General features: G+C 44.0%; 1 protein-coding gene across 1 annotated transcript in view; it reads right to left on the bottom strand.

Annotated features, from left to right (window-relative positions):
* Window positions 1-17527, bottom strand: part of APC2 (APC regulator of Wnt signaling pathway 2) — a 54442-nt gene extending 36915 nt beyond the window's left edge. The window contains exons 1-2 of the mRNA XM_088460387.1: window positions 17511-17527; window positions 492-650 (exon numbers count right to left, since the gene is read on the bottom strand). Coding sequence (XP_088316513.1) covers window positions 492-650; window positions 17511-17516 — 165 coding nt within the window. The 5' untranslated portion in view covers window positions 17517-17527. The remainder of the gene's footprint in view (window positions 1-491; window positions 651-17510) is intronic.
* Between the last annotated feature and the right edge of the window lie 1759 nt (window positions 17528-19286).

The raw sequence follows: 19286 nt of genomic DNA, 5'->3' as shown, positions 1-19286 counted from the left end.
TAAATTTGTAAGATAAGACAGTCTACTCCACATTTACCAGCCACCACAAACCCCTTCCCTGCTGGTCTAGTAAGTCTGTTTATACAGAAGACTGATATTAGTGTCATGCTATGCCTGGCCATGGTAATTATGCAAATTGCTCTTTTAACGGATTTCACAAGGTTTTTCTTCTCATTGTCTGTTGCAAAAACACCAATTACAATGCACTGATAAACCGTATGCTAAAAGCAGCACACATATGGTGAACTAGGTTATCTGAATAAATCCTGCAATGAGCAAGGACCACTGCATCATTGTCTGGTGCTGTGTCCTTTTATTTGTGTGCTTATATAGATTTATTTTCTCCAGAACCATATTTATACTATGTTAGTTGTGTCTCATATTATTCTTGCAATGCCTTTCATCTTCCCTCCATTGTTTTTTACTATTTTGCTCTCTTTCTGTATAGCATTCCATTGACTTTCCCAGTACATACTTTCTTCCACCCTCACCTTCATGTCTGATGTGTCATGCTCTAGGCGGCTCAGCTGGCTGCTGTTATCCTGCAGCTCCCTCCTAAGGTGAGAATTCTCCTTCTTCAGGTCCTCTACCTGACGGACCAGCTGATCATAGGAGGCAGGAGAGCCAACCAATCCAATTCTGGCACATACCTGATTGGGTTACATCAATTACTCAACCTTGTATATAATGATTGTTAAACATACATAAACACTGTTATGTGTGAAAATACCGTCACCAAGCATGCTGACAACATGGTAAAACATTTCTTTTCATCAGATATGAGGTTATCATTGTTTTCCATACATTTTTTATTCAGGGATGAATGACTACTATGAAGATCAGTAACAGTGCAGAGGCAAATAATTTAGTAACTGCCTCTGGCAGAGAATGTGTTATTCACTGCAGGTCTCTACTAGAGTTAAAATAAATGATTTCTATAGCAGTACATCTGTGATGTCACTGTCTGTGAGTACAGAACTCAAGTCGACCCCATTTATGTAAATGGTGAATCAAGTCAACCAATCACTGTAACAGGCATGGAAAAAAAATATCATGGCAACAACCAATCCCGATCCACTGATCTGATCTCTGGCAGTAGATGAGAAAGATGTATTTTGTATCTAGGTAGCAAATTGCAATAGGAAGAACAGGGCTAGTTCAGGAATTTGAGCTCCGTTCAGATTTAAAAATATTATTCCAGACATTTATTGTATCATTCTTATAAATACAAAGGAACAATATACATTATAGTGCTGCATTAAGTCCCACAGAGACCCATCTGTAAATTCATACATCTAGATTAAACCTTGCAAAACATAATAGGCCCAAATATCCTTCTGGTTTGAATTTCATTAATCAATCTAAATATTAAACACCAACAACTTAATAGTAAAGATTAAATACACAAATCACCATCATACACATATATAAAGGATCTATTTAATAGATGTGATATATATCACATCGGTGTACAGACTAGTCTCAGAGACTTGATGGATCATTTGGGAAGAAAAGAGGCTCTTTCTGATAATTTGCCTGGACTAAATTGGATCGGACTCTTGCGCAAATTACATCTCATTGAAACATCTGAGAGATCTCTCCAAACTGAGGGCCTGATTCATTATTGTGATCGCAGCTGCGATTATGCATGCAGACCGCTGCGAAAATAAGTAAATGAATGTTGCATGCCGTTGCATAGCCAGCATAGAGACGCCCACTACCGCTATCTCACATCCGTAATACCTTGTAGTCCTGCCTATACATCAGGAACATCGAGTAACATTGGCCCCTCACGCACAATTACAACAGGTCTGACCTTACTTAGGAATTGCTAACCTCATCTTACGCAGTGAGTACACAACCTGCGTATGCCGCGCAGTGGCTAATTTATGCACGCCCATGCAACGGCGTCCAAATAGACAGACACACCTGTGTTTCTCCTACCTCTCCCCCATCACCACCCCCAAATGCTCACGGTCTGTCAGTCACTCTGCGATGGATTCCTATCTGCGTAGGTGATCGCAGTGCGATCACAATGCAAACTCACGCACTCACAGTGCATAAGCATGCACGGTATGCACCATCGGCCGACCTGCGTACACTATTGCAGTTGCGATCCATAATGAATCATGCCCAGAGACTTGAGTGTCAACCCCCCCCCCCCCCCCCGAGACCTGGATTGTGTGTGACCATGGATATACCTCACACATACCTATATACACTAGGAGATCTCAAACCATTCACAGATCTTATTGGAACATGAAACATACATGATAGACCTAAACAAAACAGTTATCCAGCAAAACAGAGGTATTAGAGGTAGGTCACACAGAGAGTAACCATTACAAATGACCTGTGATACAGACATGTAAAAGTCTCATTATAAAGCAATGTGTGATAACTCACTTGCAGAACGTGAGGAATAACAACATGAAGGGAGCTGTGAGAAAAACTAGATGTGACAGACAGAAATAGATAAAACAGAGGCACACTGCTTCATTGTACATTACCTACAAGATTCTACCCAATACAAAACTTTATCCTACCCCTAATTGTCATAATACAATTAAGCAAGAGGTTTCAATATGTTTAATGGGTTCTGATTAATAGTGCTATTTTGTCTCGCAAATATGTTTGTTTTACTACTACATTTATAAAAGCATTCATCATGTATACTGTGATTCTATGTTATGCTTTGTGGTGTTTTCAGTTGTATTCAAAAGTTTGTTAATTTGTGGCCCCAGATCTATGAATAATTAAAAATATAGTTACAAAGCCCATTTTAAGAACTGCTGTCCTCATGTATCAAATAGGTTGCTTGCTTCCCTCCCCTAGATCTCCACTATCACCTGAAACTGGTAGCAAGATTACTCTATATATCTAAAGACACCCACTGCAATTTACACAACAGGAGGCCTCAATGTATAGAACATACATATTAATTCCTGCACTGATAACCGCCGTGGCTGCCTCCATTTAAGTGACTCAAACAGCGACCTGGAAGTTTTATTATAGGACCTTCACAGCTGAGGCTAGAAAATATATAAAACTTAAAAATCTTTAACAAAAATTTATACAATAATCTCTTATCCTCCAGTTATAATGTCAATAATAAGAAAAGCCAACTTGAGAGGAAGATCACACTCTACAACCAGAGCATAAACAGTTTAGTTTTATCACACAGTGAACTGAGAGACCTATGATGAATCCAGGGCTGCATAAATTCCAGGAATCAGATCGCCAATGTGCCTAATACAATTGCTGCTGACTTCTGCCATTCTGCAGAGGTTAAGGAATGCACAACACTAGTTCCTTAAAATATATTTGTCTCCTAGATTTTATCCCCTCAGGGGATGATTCAGCAGCGCACAACAGTCCGGAATCTACGCATGCACAGGACCCGTTCTGTGCATGTGCAGAACGGGTACTGTGTGATCGGAAGCAGAGCAGCAGAAGACTCACTGTCAGTGATTGACAGTCTGCTGCCACTTGGGGGCAGGGTGGGTGGTGACGACGGCCTCCTTTTCCCAAAATGGAGGCGTGTTGCCGGCGTTGGGGGTGAGGGAATAGGCCAGGGTCCCCGTCAGCAGATGGAGATTTCCTGGCCTTTTTTGGACATTTGTGATGGCCGGCCTGCTTAACCGCATGGTCACTCAGCCGGCCAAGGATCATGCAGATGTGGACGCAGCCCGGTCATTGATGCATGCAGGAGGAGTGACACTGCTGCATTAAATAATAGCAAGCACTGGATGCAAAGCTGCTTACTTACAGCTTTGCATTCTGGCCCTGATTCAGAGCCGGACGCTCTGACAGCTATAGCGAGCGGCCAAAATTATGGTCGCAATGGTCAAGAGCATCGCGACCATCGGGCTTGCGACAAGACCCTGCGGTAGGGTCTCGCTGCCGCAAGCCCAGGAGTGCTTTTGGCTCTATCAGACTAGTGATTTCAGTGGGGCCGGACCCATACGGTAGGCGTTCCCATGGGAACGCCTCCAACTGTGCAGCCACGCCCCTGGCACGCCCACCAAACGGGGCCTGCTGTCAATCACCATCGACAGCACGCCCCCTTTGGTGCGAGACCCTTAACGACGGCTTGGCTTGGCCGTCATTATTCCGGTCTCGCGCATGCACACGACGGAGCCGTCTCTGTCATGCGCACTTGGGCACCATCGACCCGCTTGCGAGCGCTCAGCGCTCGCGAGCGGGTCAGAATCAGGCCCTCTGTCCAGTGCTGAACCACCCCCTGAAACTTAAATTCTACATAATTGTGTCCACTCTTGAATTAAACAACCTAAGAAAACCACAAAGAAATTAAACAGATTTAATATTATTTAATATATACAGAAAAATTTGTATACAATGATTGGTTTATACCTTTTTGAAAGCCTTCATGAACAAGACCCTGAGGGCCACTCATACCATTAAAATACATAACCAAACATCTCTACAAAGTACAGCTGAATGTCTGTCTCCATGACCCAGCAGCTCTGCTCATGTGTGTGAGGTATTCAATTATGCAGTGAAACATATAAAAATCTCTGACAAGCCGTTGCTGACTGACCATCTGGGGCACATGCAGAAATTAATGAGTTCTTTAAATTAGCTGTTTATATGTAGAATCTAGAGGGACCGGCATCTGTATAAACAAATCACCATGGTCCTGGACTGTAACATGCAATTATGTAAATGACACACAAAGGCAACCATAAGCTCTTCTTTTGCATAAGCAAAAAGGAGACAGTGCGCTTATGCGTTGTGCGCTGCTTCAAAAGACAGCGATGTTTTCTATTTTACAACATTATCAGATACATTAGCCGTCTGCTAAATGTGTTGGTTACTGAGCATTAACATGAACAGCTAATAGCAGCGTTCCCTGGGCAGCTCTGACCAGCATAGAAAAGATGTGTCCCTGCCGGCAACAGAACAAGAAGCCCATTATACCAACAATAACTCAGCCACCACCCCTCTCTCTCACACACATCTCTCTATTCTCTGTAGCTGTACTATCCCAGGCCCCAGCCTGACAAATAAATATTAATATATTTATAGTGCATTCCATTACAGCCCATCCAGGGACTAGGAAAATGTAAGCTATGAAGAAACAGAGACAAAGGACAGCTAAATGTTTCAGCACTTTGGACAGGGCCTGAGAGGATGAAGAATATTCCAGTAAGAAGAATGTAACACTGTCCTCCATACACACCACTTACACATGCACTCTGCTGCAGCCGTTATATAATGGGCATTTACTGCAGAACAATAAGGACTATTAAATATATATATGTGAGATGGAAGTTCTGGTCTTCTCCATCACATCAGAGGCACATCAATCCATCACAATGACCATAGATATAGATAAATACCCATAGACTGTGCAGTACTGTATAATCTAGTAATAAATAATAATCTTACTTGTACAGCATTACTAACTGTATCAATATAGTCAAAGTAACCTAGATACATAGATTCTTATATATAATTAAACAGAGACTTGGATTAATGCCTCAAACCCCAAGGGGATTATAACTAAATTGCATTCTGGGGAAGTCAAAGGGTCAGAAGTGAGTGGAAGCAATACTGTCACTGCAAGGTCTTTTGATTGAAATGATTACAGAATGGTGGAATTGTGCCACAAGCTCAATTAACACATTCAGGGCCCAATTTATTGATTGATAACTGTACAAAACAGCTTAGAGCAGCATATGTGTCATTACCATCATCCACAGTCAAATAGCATAATGGAGAGAAAGGGGCAGGGCCTCTGGGAGGAGAAGGATAGAAATAGGGTAAAGGAGAGAAGGGGGCTAAGCCTCAGAGGAGAAAGAACAGGCAGAGTCTCATGGGCATGCTCAGAGCAGCATTATTGTGAGAGCATGAGCCTCCTATGCTCCCCCTTCATAGCCCCTATGGGCCTGATTCTGAGTTGGTGTTGGACGCAGTTAAGCAATTTATTTTTTACTGCCCATGCATCTCAGTCACCCTGCACATGTGTTCCAATTGTGTATTGAAAATGTATTGGGCGTTCCTGGGCGGTGACAGGGAGGTGGCTATTTAGATGCACGAAGATGATCCGTCGTATGGGTGTGTAATGGTTGTGTCGCATGCGTGGCGCTGAAGTGCTGGTGTAAATAGAGGCTTAACTGGAGGCTTTGCTGAGATGGAAAATCTGCACCTAGCATAGGCCTGGTGCGACCAATGGTCACATGTAAAGACACACCAAGTGGTATCTGAGTGCTGAAGGGGGGCATCTCGGTCCTCGCATAGTCAGACGCAGGCTGTACACCAGGGAAGGGCTTGTACTGCTATTTTAATACATTTGCAGATGTGCGACTGGCAAAAAATGCACAAACGGAAGACACTACGTTCAACTCAGGCCCTATACCTCAGAACTATTACTTTTGGACCCTGAGCCACAGGTCCGTTTCTCATTTCAGATTGTCTCTCTTTGGGTCTAGTATAATATAATTCTGTACGGACAAACTCATTATCAGACTCAGAAAAATGTTTTGGTTGGCTTTCAAATAGTAATTTAATATTTTTCTAGGATTATTTGTAAATCAGCCAATGATACACTCCAGGACTTGTTTGCAATGGGTAACGCATCTTCCTGATGGCGTTACCCTATAGAAGCTAATGGGCTTCTATCAGGAGAGTGCTGTGAGGGGGATCCAGTCAGATCACTCCCAGCACCCCCTACGGCACGTGCGCCCTTCTGCGCATGCGCAGAAGGATGTCAGAGGGGCTTCTGGGTCATAAAACCAGAAGTCCCTCATTTGCAAAGGGCCGCTCTTACTGAGAGAGTGGTCCTCTGCACATTCCTATATGCATACCAGCATTACCAATTGCAGCATGCAGGTGAAGAGCGGCAGGATGCATCGTACCCCGAATGCGATGCCTCATACATCTTGCCCTAGAGCTGTAAAACCACCAAAAGTAGTGGAAATTTTTAATGACCTTTTTAAAATTCCTGCAGAATGGAAGGACGGTGGGGGGAGCAGGAGGGCCAATGAGAAGCCACAATGTCCTCTCAGTCACACCACCCACCAAAAAGTCACACAGCAATGGTTTGTAGCCTGGGCCTGTAAGACTAACTGATCACGGAATAGGGGCTGACCTATAATGCATCTTTAAAATGATAATAAATGTAAGGAGTCCCTCACTGGCCATTTCAAACGTCAGACAGCATAAAATGAAATGTGATAAATACCAATAAGAAAAATAAACATTTGCAATACAAAATTATATACAGTACCTCAAATACAAATTCATACTTCAACAAGAAACACACAGGCTTTGTTGCTTTATTCACATATGCAATGGAGAAAACCACATGTATAGAAATAAAATAATTCATATGTGGAATTGATTTTTTTTCACACAAATGTACAAATAAATGCAGTAAATGAGTAAAATAAAACCACGCACATCCACCTGATCACACAGACTATTAGAAAGAAATAAAATACATTTAGGAAAAAAAATGAATAGCATCAAAAGTAGCATATATTTTAACAAGATTAACGTTACATTCCGCTACATTAATATAGATAAAAACAAAGGGTGATATGTATCAAGCCTTGGAGAGAAATAAATCATCTTCTATCTGTCATCTAGCACAGTCTTTGAAATTGCAGAAGCTGATTTTGTTGCTTTGGCCAACTTCTCCACTTTACCGCTCTCCAAGGCTTGGTACATCCACTTATAGTCACAGGGGGAAACTTATGGCTGATAAAACATAGGTGGTTCGAGGTAAAATGTGCTTCAGATGATTGTTTTTGGGATGGCCTATAATACAGCTAGAAAATCTGCAGGTCACGATGGGTCATATTTTCTTCCTGCATTTTATACTTTTACAGAGAGCAATTAGGCTGCAGTTTATGTCTGTTCAATGGATGTGTAAAGTCATTTGTTCAATGAAAGGAAAACATTAAAGCTTACAGAACTGGGGCCTGATTCTGGGAGTAAAGCAAAAAAGAGCAAGTAACTTTGCCTCTTGGTAAAACCATGTTGCACTGAGGGCCGCATCTGAACTGAAATCTAAATTGCAGTGTAAAAATAAAGCTGTCCAGCATTTGTGGGCTACATGCAAAAACAGTCATTGTTACACTGCATGCAAAAAAGAAAAAGAAAAATGCCAGCACAGTGTGGATGGGGGTGGGCATAGCGCAGCATAAGGGGGCATGGTGAGGACATCTTGTTAAATTGGGCACAGCAGGGGGGCGTGACCGCACCTTTGCTGCATAGTTGCCCCACCCTTGCTACACAATGTTGAGATTACCGACATTGTGAATCAGGGGGCAGGGCCACGATGACGCGATTCAGCGCGTATCACATCTTAGGCCCCCCGATGCAGGCGGGGTGCAGGGGTTAACCAGGATCATGCAGACGGGTGGTGGCCAGCTGGGAGACTTGCCCACTTTTCCAGATGGCCGGGAGCACCACACGATTTTCAGGAGCATCCCGGACGTTCTGGGTGGGTAGGTAAGTATGACCCCATGCAGTGCAGCATGATTTATCCTGGACCTGGTACAAAGTTACTTGCTCTTATTTGCTTTTCTTCCAACTCAGAATCAGGCCCCAGATCACTACACTGAGGAGTTTAATGACTTTATTAGATTCAAGTCAAATGAGCATTTAAATAACAGTAACATTTGCTTAACTAGGGGAAGGGCATAGAGAAAGAAGATGACTATAGATGGCTTTGCATGAGCACAGGTGACACTCTCAGGTAGGGAAAACAAAGATGCAAAATGATAAACTATACCGCCGAAAAATACTGTACAGTCATATTCAGGTACAGTAGGTTGTGGCCAGGTACCCTTGAATGTTGACAAGACACAACCTGACCAGAAGATATGTTAGATCATTGGCCCACACTGTTGCAGATGCAGCAAACAGATAAGTTAGAGATATTAATTTAGGCTGAGTCTCCCATATCCAAATATTCCGAAATACAGAATATTTGTAGCATGACTGAGATAGTGAAACCTTTGCTGTCTGATGGTTCAATGTTCACAAACTTTGTTTAAGGCACAGATTATTAAAAATATACTATAAAATAACCTTCAGGCTGTGTGTAAGGTGTATATGAAACATAAATAATTTCATTTATGTACACAAACTTTTTTTGATACACAAAATGATTAAAAATATTGTGTAACATTACCTGCAGACTATATGTATATGAGGTGTATACAATACATAAATGGATTTTGTGGTTAGATTTGGGTCCCATTCCCTAGATATCTAATCATGATATGCAATTATTCCAAAATACGGAATATTCCAATATCCAAAATACCCCTGGTCCCAAGCATTTTGGATATGGGAGACTTAACCTGTACACACAACTGTGTGAATGGGTTGGGTATGGGATCCTGGCGGACGGGATGCCGGCGATCAGAATACAGACAGCGGCATCCCGACACCTGGAGGTAAGTACCCTAACTCCTAACCTTCCCCGTCACCCTAAAACACCTTTAACGCAGCCTAACCCTCCTCTCCCGCAGCCGAACCCTAACCCTCCCCCCCCGCAGCCTAACCCTCACCCTCCCCCGCCTCGCAGCCTAACCCTGACCCTCCTCCACGCAGCCTAACCCTAACCCCCCCTCACAGCCTAACCCTCACCCTCCTCCACGCAGCCTAACCCTAACTCTCCCCCTAGTGCCTAACCCCTACCCTAACCCCTAACCCTAATACTTACCGTTGGGATGTCAGCGGTTGGGATTCTAGAGCCGAGACTTCGCCTGCTGTCAGGATTCCAGTGCCAGGATTCTGACCACCGGCATCCCGACTGTCTACATCACGTGTGAACATGTCGTACTACAAAAATTCATGATGTGATACTGATGACACAAAGCACATACAAATACAGAACTGGGTATTTTACCAAATATACATCATCTTAGTTCAGTTCATATCATGCAGTTGTGGTACCTTTAAAACCTCACAAACAGTCGAGTTGCAAACTACCAGCTGTATTAAAGTCAAACTCAGGGGAAAATTGCTGAAAATTGTTATTTTTTTTTAAACAAAACTCTCTACAAATCACCATCTTCATGTTGATAATGTTTTAAAAACAATTTGCTGGATTTTTTTAAGCTGCAATTTCACAAACTGCCACCAAATCCACCAGAAAAAAAAACAATAAAAAACGTATCTCATTAATGATGTAGGGACCAATTAGTTTACATACTTGTGGTACTAGAAGTTCCATCATTAATTAATTGATTAGAAGCTGATTGGTTGGTACTTCATCTCTCTCCACTTGACCTGATTCAGAGATATATGCAAACCCGATGGTTTGTGTAAATCTCCATCGGAGTATGAACAGAATGGGTCCCGCAATCTCGCACGTAGTGCCCTCAAGTCACAGCATGATTGACATGCTGCGGCCATTTGGGGGTGTGGACGTTGCGATGCCTTTCCAGAAAATGAGAGCATGTTGGCCCCATTTTGTGGGAGTGCCAAGGCCAGTGTCTGCATCTTCCGACGCAGATTTATTGTCATCGCAAGCAGGCAGGAGGTGGCCATTCTGTGTAAGCTTAGGCTAACTCAGATGGCCGATTCTGCAAACATTGCGACCTTTGCTAATCTGATCATCGGATATGATATGCTGGTATGTGGCGTCTTTTAAATTCAGACGCCTCCTGCAGGCATTAGCATATTTTATCACCGCAGCTGATGTGCAAAAGCATACAACTCTGATTCAGGCCCAATCTTTCTCCAAAGCTTGATACATCTCCCCTTTAACTCTTTCCACTTTATCGCTCTCAAAGATTTGATAAATTTAGTCCCATATTTAATAAATAAATATGATCAGAATAGAATTATATACAAAGGGACTGATTCAGAATTGGGAGCAAGTGAAATAAGGCGATATTTGCATCTTGGCAAAACCATGTTGCACTACAGGTGGGCAGATTTAAAATGTGCAAAGAGATTTAAGCTGGGTACACACTATGCAATCCCTCATACGATATATTGTTCTGACGCAGATTGGAATGATATATTGTGCGGAATGCATCGTTTGTAAGCCCAATTACGTGTGCCCGCTAGTCATTTATCACGTCATCCCATTTGCTGTGCAGCACAGCAGATGGGATGATGTGATGAACAACTCCATGTGGCTAAATGTAGTATGGAACGACAAATCACAACGTTGTCCCCTGCATCGTGCAGTGTGTATGGACGGCACGATGTAACGTTCATCACATTGTCCCATCGGCTGGGTACACCATTGTGTAGTGTGTACCCAACTCTAGAGTTGGGAGTGGTGTGTCCTGGCTAAGCTGCAGTATAAAAACAGAGCCAGTAATTGTGGGCTATATGCCAAAGCAGGCAGTATTTGCGCTCCTTGCATTGTAAGATGGCTTTTCCAGTTACAAAGTTACTCCTTTTTTTTGCTTTTCTCCCAACTCTAGATCAGCCTCTGTGTGTTCACACAGTGAATTGTTTTAAAAACTTTTAAGGGAGCCTATGTAACTCTACTTAAATTATTTTATATACATTATTATAATAAACTTCTGACAGGTCTGCAGTACACGCTATATCTGTAATCACCACCTGCAAAGGAACCAAAAACTAGTAAAGCACCTTTATTCACCATGTGTCCATAACCAGGAGCTAGCACTAAAGGCCCCCATACATCTGCAACGGATCGTCGCGATGTAGCGATCCTGCAACCTGGCATCGCAGGATCGCTGAAATCCAACATGTTAGATTTCACAGATATGCCGATCACGATCAAAAACGCAGATCGGTGAAATTTAACATGTAGAATTTCACCGATCCTGCAATGGATCGTGGAACATCAACATAATTTTGACCAGCGGATCGCATTTCCGATCCCATCGCTACATCGCAATGATCCGTCGCAGATGTATGGGGGCTTTTACACTTTAATCATCAATTAGTAGAGCTGTACCTGAAAAATAAAGCTGTCACACGCCGGCCTGGAGACCCCAGAATCAGACCCCGTCGCTTACCTGTGCGGGCGCTGACCCGCGCTGTCTTCCGGCTCCCGCGCTGTACGCTCCTTCCTCTTCTCCCAAGGCAGTCTCCGCTGTTGTCCTCTGGAGGGTCCCGCTGCTGTGCTGCTCCCACGCCGGCTCCTGCTCACCGCTGGTCCCCGCTGACTACCTCCAGGAAGCGCTGTCCTCCGGTCCATGGGCGCGGCCATCTTGGATTGCCCATGTGACCCCACTACCACCAATGAGGAGCCTTCTCCTTCTCTCTCAGCCTGTCAGCTCCCAGTGTCCACTATAAAAGGATCCCCAATGCTCACACAAGTTGCCAGTGCAACTAGTTTCTTAGTTTAGCTAAGTAGCCTTCCCACTGCGCTCCAGCCGCTCTACGTAGCCACTCAGCTACCAACGTCTACCCACGGCTATCCAGCCGCTCCACGTAGCCACTCAGCTACCAACGTCTACCCACGGCTATCCAGCCGCTCCACGTAGCCACTCAGCTACCAACGTCTACCCACGGCTAACCAGCCGCTCCACGTAGCCACTCAGCTACCAACGTCTACCCACGGCTATCCAGCCGCTCCACGTAGCCACTCAGCTACCAACGTCTACCCACGGCTATCCAGCCGCTCTACGTAGCCACTCAGCTACCAACATCTACCCACGGCTATCCAGCCGCTCCACGTAGCCACTCAGCTACCAACGTCTACCCACGGCTATCCAGCCGCTCCACGTAGCCACTCAGCTACCAACGTCTACCCACGGCTATCCAGCCGCTCCACATAGCCACTCAGCTACCAACGTCTACCCACGGCTATCCAGCCGCTCCACGTAGCCACTCAGCTACCAACGTCTACCCACGGCTAACCAGCCGCTCCACGTAGCCACTCAGCTACCAACATCTACCCACGGCTATCCAGCCGCTCCACATAGCCACTCAGCTACCAACGTCTACCCACGGCTATCCAGCCGCTCTACGTAGCCACTCAGCTACCAACGTCTACCCACGGCTATCCAGCCGCTCCACGTAGCCACTCAGCTACCAACGTCTACCCTAGGCTATCCAGCCGCTCCACGTAGCTTCCTAGCTATCTCGTTACTGCCGCATTCCTCAAACTCCTGTCAGTTCGCTGCACCCTCTCATGCGGAGAAACTTCATTAAGCCAAGCCTCCTCCAGCGAGCGTCTGCGCCAAGTAATACAGATCCAAGGCCCAGTCCGGGAACACAGCTCCTAAATTCCACGCTTGTGACAAAAGCTGTCCAGAAGGGTGTAGTAGGTATTGGGTTCAAATCACGACAGTGGAAGCCCGGCAGAGGTGAAGATCCCGAACGCTAAATAAGTTAAGTATCGCTAACCTAATTCCCTACCCCCTTCCCCTAGCCTACACCTAACCCTCCCGGGCGAGTGCCTAACCCTAATTCCCCCCCGTGCGGCTGTCCGCGCCCGGCGCCCAGCTTACCTTTGTTCGGTATGCCGGGCGTCGGTCTTCCAGCGTATGTCTAATGACAGGCGTCGAGTTTTTGACGTCTGTCTTTAGTACCTTGCCGGGAAATGACAGTCGGGAAGCCGGCGGGTGGGATTTAGACCGTCGACTTCCTGACTACATCCCGTCCAGAACCAGGAATTAGCACTTTACCTGTATCCATGTATCCCCAGAAATGGCTACAATAGTTATTCCTCTACCTTATTTATCAAGAATATCACACCTATATTTTGATTGTAAGCTAATTGGGCAGGGTCATCAGATTTCCTATGATTCCTTCAATGTAAAGATAATAATATTTGTTTAAAGGATTCGACGTGTATTAAAGAATTAAAACAGTTTTGGTAATAAGTTAATTAACATGCAATTAGCTACGTTCCATTGAACATGCTGCCCCAGTGTTAAGGACATGGTAGAATAAAATAAAGAATTCTTACTAATGTCATCTTTATCTACAAAGAAGACTATTACCAGCTTGTAGTTTTTCCTAAATAAAAAAACAACTCCTTACTGTACAGAGCAGACAAATATGTATGTGGTTTGAATTGACATTTTGTGCTAATTTTCTTATAATTCCAAGTTGGGTACACATTACACGCTGTGTGGACCCAGCCGACCCATGATGCAACGGACAATATATCGTGTAGTCCATACACACAGCACGATCTGGTGAAGATCCGCACGATATGTCGTTCACCAGCCGCATCCAAATGCATGGGGTCGTTGAGCACATTGACATATTGAGCAGCATGTACTGCACATCTGTCAATGTGATGAATGACACTGCGGGAGCGAGCAAGGGCAGACATAGTGGGTACACACTTGCCGATGTGGATGATATGTCGGCCCTATCTGCCGCATTGGGCAACATATCGTCTAATGTGTACCCACCTTTAGGCCTGCCAGTCCAAATAAGATACTCCATGCTACATTTTGGGGTAAATTTACTAAGCTCGAATGAATTAGAATGCGTCAAAATCGCAAGTTAAATGCATATTTGGAATTTACTAAAGGCTAAACTCTGACGATTTTGCTCTATTCAATTTCTTAAACTTTGCCGACAATACCTGTAACTCGGCCGGTAACATGTTTTCGGAAACATAGACCATCGGAACAACTCAGCAGCACTTTGCCATAGAAAGCAACAGGACCTGGAAATTTACTAAGGATTCAAATTTGTAATCGTGGCCGAAATATAGTGCAAACCGGCCGTAAAGATGCTAAAACGAACCCAAATAGAAATCTCAAATAGAACACCTTTTTCAATTCAAGTTTGACATCTGAACATACTTAACCATTACTGACAACTCAAATCTGTGACCACTAAAAGGGAGTTAAGCATATGCATACACTTCTCTCCTGCTACAAAGAGAAACAAAGCATGGCAGAGTTTTCTGTGCTGGATGGAGATCTTGTGGGGGCTGAGAGATACCTGAGGCTCTGCCGCCAGGCTGGAAGAAACCAGGGTCATGAAACTGAGCATGGTCAGCCTTGGCCGATGGTGAAGTCATACATGCCGTGGCGTGACTCTGTAGCGCCGATCGTCTTTTTGTGCGACTTTTTACCTTCAAATGCATAAGATGGTGGATTCCTACATAGAGAAGAGGACCTGTCCAGGTATTATAGCTAAATATGTGTGAGTGTGTATGTCTGTAATAAACTTATACTTTAACGGAGTGTGTGTCTTGTCTTTATTTTAACATTTCTTTACAAATGGACTAATGGTACCAGCGGGTTCTTAATTCCATTTTTATACACATTTTACACAATCAACCAGGCACCCACCGCCCAGGGGTGCCGGGGAAAGGCCCGGGCTCTCAGCCTAGGCCTGGGGTGCCCTGGAGAGGGGGACCCCTTTATTGAGGGGGTCCCCAGTTCCCCAGAATCCCCAACCTGGGTTGACTAGCGGTCAGGGTTAATGCTTCGGCCGGGGGACCTGGTGAGAAGGTTCCCCTGGCTGTGTCATTAGCTCCCCCCGCTAGAAAAAGTTTGGTGCTGGTTCTGGTAAATACAGGGGGATCCTACTCATTTTTTCCCCTGTATTTCCAGAACCAGGACTGGCTCAGAGCCCAGTGCTGGTTGTGCTTAATACAGGGGACCCCTATGTCTTTCGTCCCTTGTATTTTGGCAACCAGGACTGGTTCTGAATAGCCATACACCATCGAACAACACGAATGACAGGAACTCGGCAGCTTAGTAAATTCAGTAACCTGAATGAAACACATGAATCCGGACGATGTCATCCGAGATTGATCTCGGATGACATAGAATTGAACCCGGCACCTTAGTAAATTTACCCCTTTGTGTGCTATAATCTCAAAAAATCATACACAAACAACAAGTCATAAACACAATAACATAGTTATCAGGATATCCAACTACTGGAAAATGAAACAATAATAAAAAAGAGAATTTTTCACTCTATGGGGTAAATTTACTAAGATGAGAGTTTTTAGAAATGGAGATGTTGCCCATAGCAACCAATCAGATTCCAGCTATTATCTTCTAGAAGGTGCTAGTTAAATGTTAAGTATAATCTGATTGGTTGCTATGGGCAACATCTCCACTTCTAAAACTCTAATTTTAGTAAATTTACCCCTATGTATCAAGCCTTGGAGAGAGATAAGGGGCCTGATTCCGAGCCGCTCACTGCTGGCAAGCACTCGCTCTGAATCAGGGCAGGGATTTTTTTTTTTACCAGGCCGCTCCCTAAGCTGTGGGTGACCACCCAAAGCTTTTGCGAGTGGCCTGGAGCCCGTCACGATTATCGCGACCATCGGGCTTGCGAGGAGACCCTGTGGTAGGGTCTCAGCTCTCGCAAGCCCGAGTGGAGTCCCTGCTCTAATAGAGCAGGAAGTCCACTACTGGCATCACAAGTGATGTCAGTAGGGCTGCCCACAAATGCCAAGCGTACCTAAGGGAACGCCTGCGTTTGTGCAGCCAACCACCTTCCCGCCTACAAAATGGGGCAAGCTGTCAATCAACATTGACAGTCGCCCTGTCTTGTAGCAAGACCCGTAGAGACTGAGCTGCCGTCGCTGGACAGGTCTCGCGCATGCGCATACCGGAGGCGGCGCATGCACAGAGGGGGACCATCGACCCGCTTGCGAGTGCTTGCGAGGTCTGAATCAGCCCCAAAGTACCAACCACTCAGTTTCTAACTGTCATTTTTCTAGCACAGCCAGTAAGGAGAGGGTGCACTTTAAAAACGGTCAGTACAATGGTTACTAGAATGTTGTTGTATAATGTTGCTGCCAATGTTCTGTTAAACTTGGCATGGAATTCTGCTATGTAATAGGGCTGTCGGTGGTGAATGTGAGCTGGAACTAATGGGCCCATTTATCAATGAGTTTTATCGTATGCAACTCATTGCGTATGATAAATGGTGCTCCAGCCAATCAGCTCCCAACTGTCATTTTCAAACAGATGACAAGAGCTGATTGGCTGGAGCATTCATTATCATACGCAACCAGTTTGAAAACTCGTTGCATATGATAAAACTCATTGATAAATGGGCCCCTAAGTCTGGACCGCCATGATTTATGTCTAGGGTCTTATATTGCATAAAAATGTCCCAAAAATAGCAGAATAATCCTTGGTTGATTCATCACTGGATGAGAAGACACTACTTAGTCAATACAATGCAATTATATGGCATTTTGATATCAATATCACAGCTTAACGGGCAAAACTCTTGGGGGCCATTCTGTTATCTAGGTTCATATGTACTTATAATATCTATGTCACCAAAAATTTAACCAAAGGACATTTTATTGTTTTTGTGCCAACACAAACTGATAGTAGAAGGGTGACTATTAGCATGGTTATACATTATTTCTCTTTCCATTTCTGAGAAGGATTTGCAGGTTGTAAGGAACATGCACAAGAGAAAGCTTACTGTTATCACTGCCTTAGCTATGTTATTGTTATGTATTAGCAATAATAAGTGACATCGAAACATTGACTAATTTAGTGTGCATAAGACAAAGCTTTACTTATAAAATGTACTGCGCTCTGCCACAGTCAGAGACTACCATCCATAATTCCATTCCCTCATACCTCCATTGCAGATACAACAAGGCTTGTCGTTCAGTATAAATGCCAAAGATAATCCGCCAGGTTCTTCATTCTGGGGATAAAATACAAATTTCACTGATTAATCTGATGCAAACATTTCATATAAAGACACAATTAATACAGGGATCTTTCCAAGGCCTATATATGGCCTCCAGCCATTCGTTATTATCTCAATGATTGAAATAGCAACCGAGACATGCAGCGTTATTACCATTATTCTATATCCCACTGAGACATGTACAGTACAGATCTACCCAGTAACATGTTTCTGACACACACATACTGTCCTTTATAATTGGATAGCACTGATTACCAGATCCCAGACATGTACATGTCAGCCACCTCAGATTCCTGCTTTTATAATCAGTTCCCTACATGCGTAACCATAGTGCACTGTGACTGTCTGAGAGTCTCCCACCTACAGCTGCCCCCCATCACATACATCCATGTAAACACACAATTATTTCCCTGTAATCCCATCTCTGTTCTGCTGCACCATAACCCAGCAGCATCCGCTCTTATTGCTGAATATATTAGAGGCCCCTTCCTCACCTCTCGATTTCTTTGTTTAATGGCAAAATAAATCGGTTCTGTGCACGCGTCACTAAGCCCACCCACTTCCATCATATGCAGAACCCATCAACTCCCATCACTTTCCCCCAATTCTTTGTTTATATCTGATGCTCTCAGAACATTGTGTCTCCAAGCAGAATCTGACAGATCTTTTTTTCCATTAAAATCTGCTTGTGGCTGAGCCGGAAACAATCTCATCATTAATATGGAACACAAAAAGAGCTGGAACAATATAGAAATAACCCTACACACCCTCCAATGACATAAGCCTTTGCATCCACACTGGGATTGTAAAATAATTCACCTGCCTCTCACTTACCTGCTATGATGCAGAAAACAGGAGGATGCTGAGAGCTGTTGTATTTTCAGCCACCTCCATGAATCCTTCCTCTCTATCTCTCCTCCACCCATCTCACCTCCCCCTCCCTGTATATCTCAATCCCTCCTCTCCCCTGACTACATTCCCCCTCCTTCCTCACTGCTCTATACTGTACTGTACTATTCCATCATCTCCCAGGCTGCATCCATCCATCTCTTCTCCCTACCAGAGTGCCTTCTGCCTCTACTCTCTCTACTGCTGCCTGCAACTGAAATGCCTACTAATTCCCTAATACCATGATTGGACCCTTTATTTTGTATTGCACTGTATTTTACTGACAAATGCTGTATTTTACTGACCGATCACATCTACATATAATGTCTGTCGCTCTTCTGCTCCAGGTTCTGCTATTTGTTTGAATGTAATTAAAAGTGCAGCATTGATACAAACACGGATGGTATTCAAATGTGATCTTAATACAAAATTGCTCAGCGATTGTCATGTATGTTATCAACATTTCCTCTGGAGGGATAGTAGCTGTTTCATATCCACTGACTTAGTGGCTCTACTTAGTTTTTGCTTTATATCAATTCTTTTTACTGTAGGTAAAACTATGAAACCAATTAGCTTTAAGTTGGTTACATTTTGGTATCCACTTTCTGCTTCTCTTGTACAGGTAAAGGGGGGCTTGTCCCCCGAATGCTAAGAATCCTTATCGCAGCAATAAGTATTCCTTATTCACTTAAATGTATTAATAAAAATCTCAGAAAGAAAAAAAGTAATCGATTGTGAGCTGAGCATGTGCAAAGTGGCAAAAGTCGTGATGTGCACCACCGGGACCTCCTGCAGCCCAACAGAAAGGGGTG

Source organism: Taudactylus pleione, unplaced genomic scaffold, assembly GCF_031769625.1.
Source record: "Taudactylus pleione unplaced genomic scaffold, aTauple2 ptg000044l, whole genome shotgun sequence".
NCBI classification, from domain to species: Eukaryota; Metazoa; Chordata; class Amphibia; order Anura; family Myobatrachidae; genus Taudactylus; species Taudactylus pleione.
This window is presented reverse-complemented; position numbering and strand designations above follow the sequence as displayed.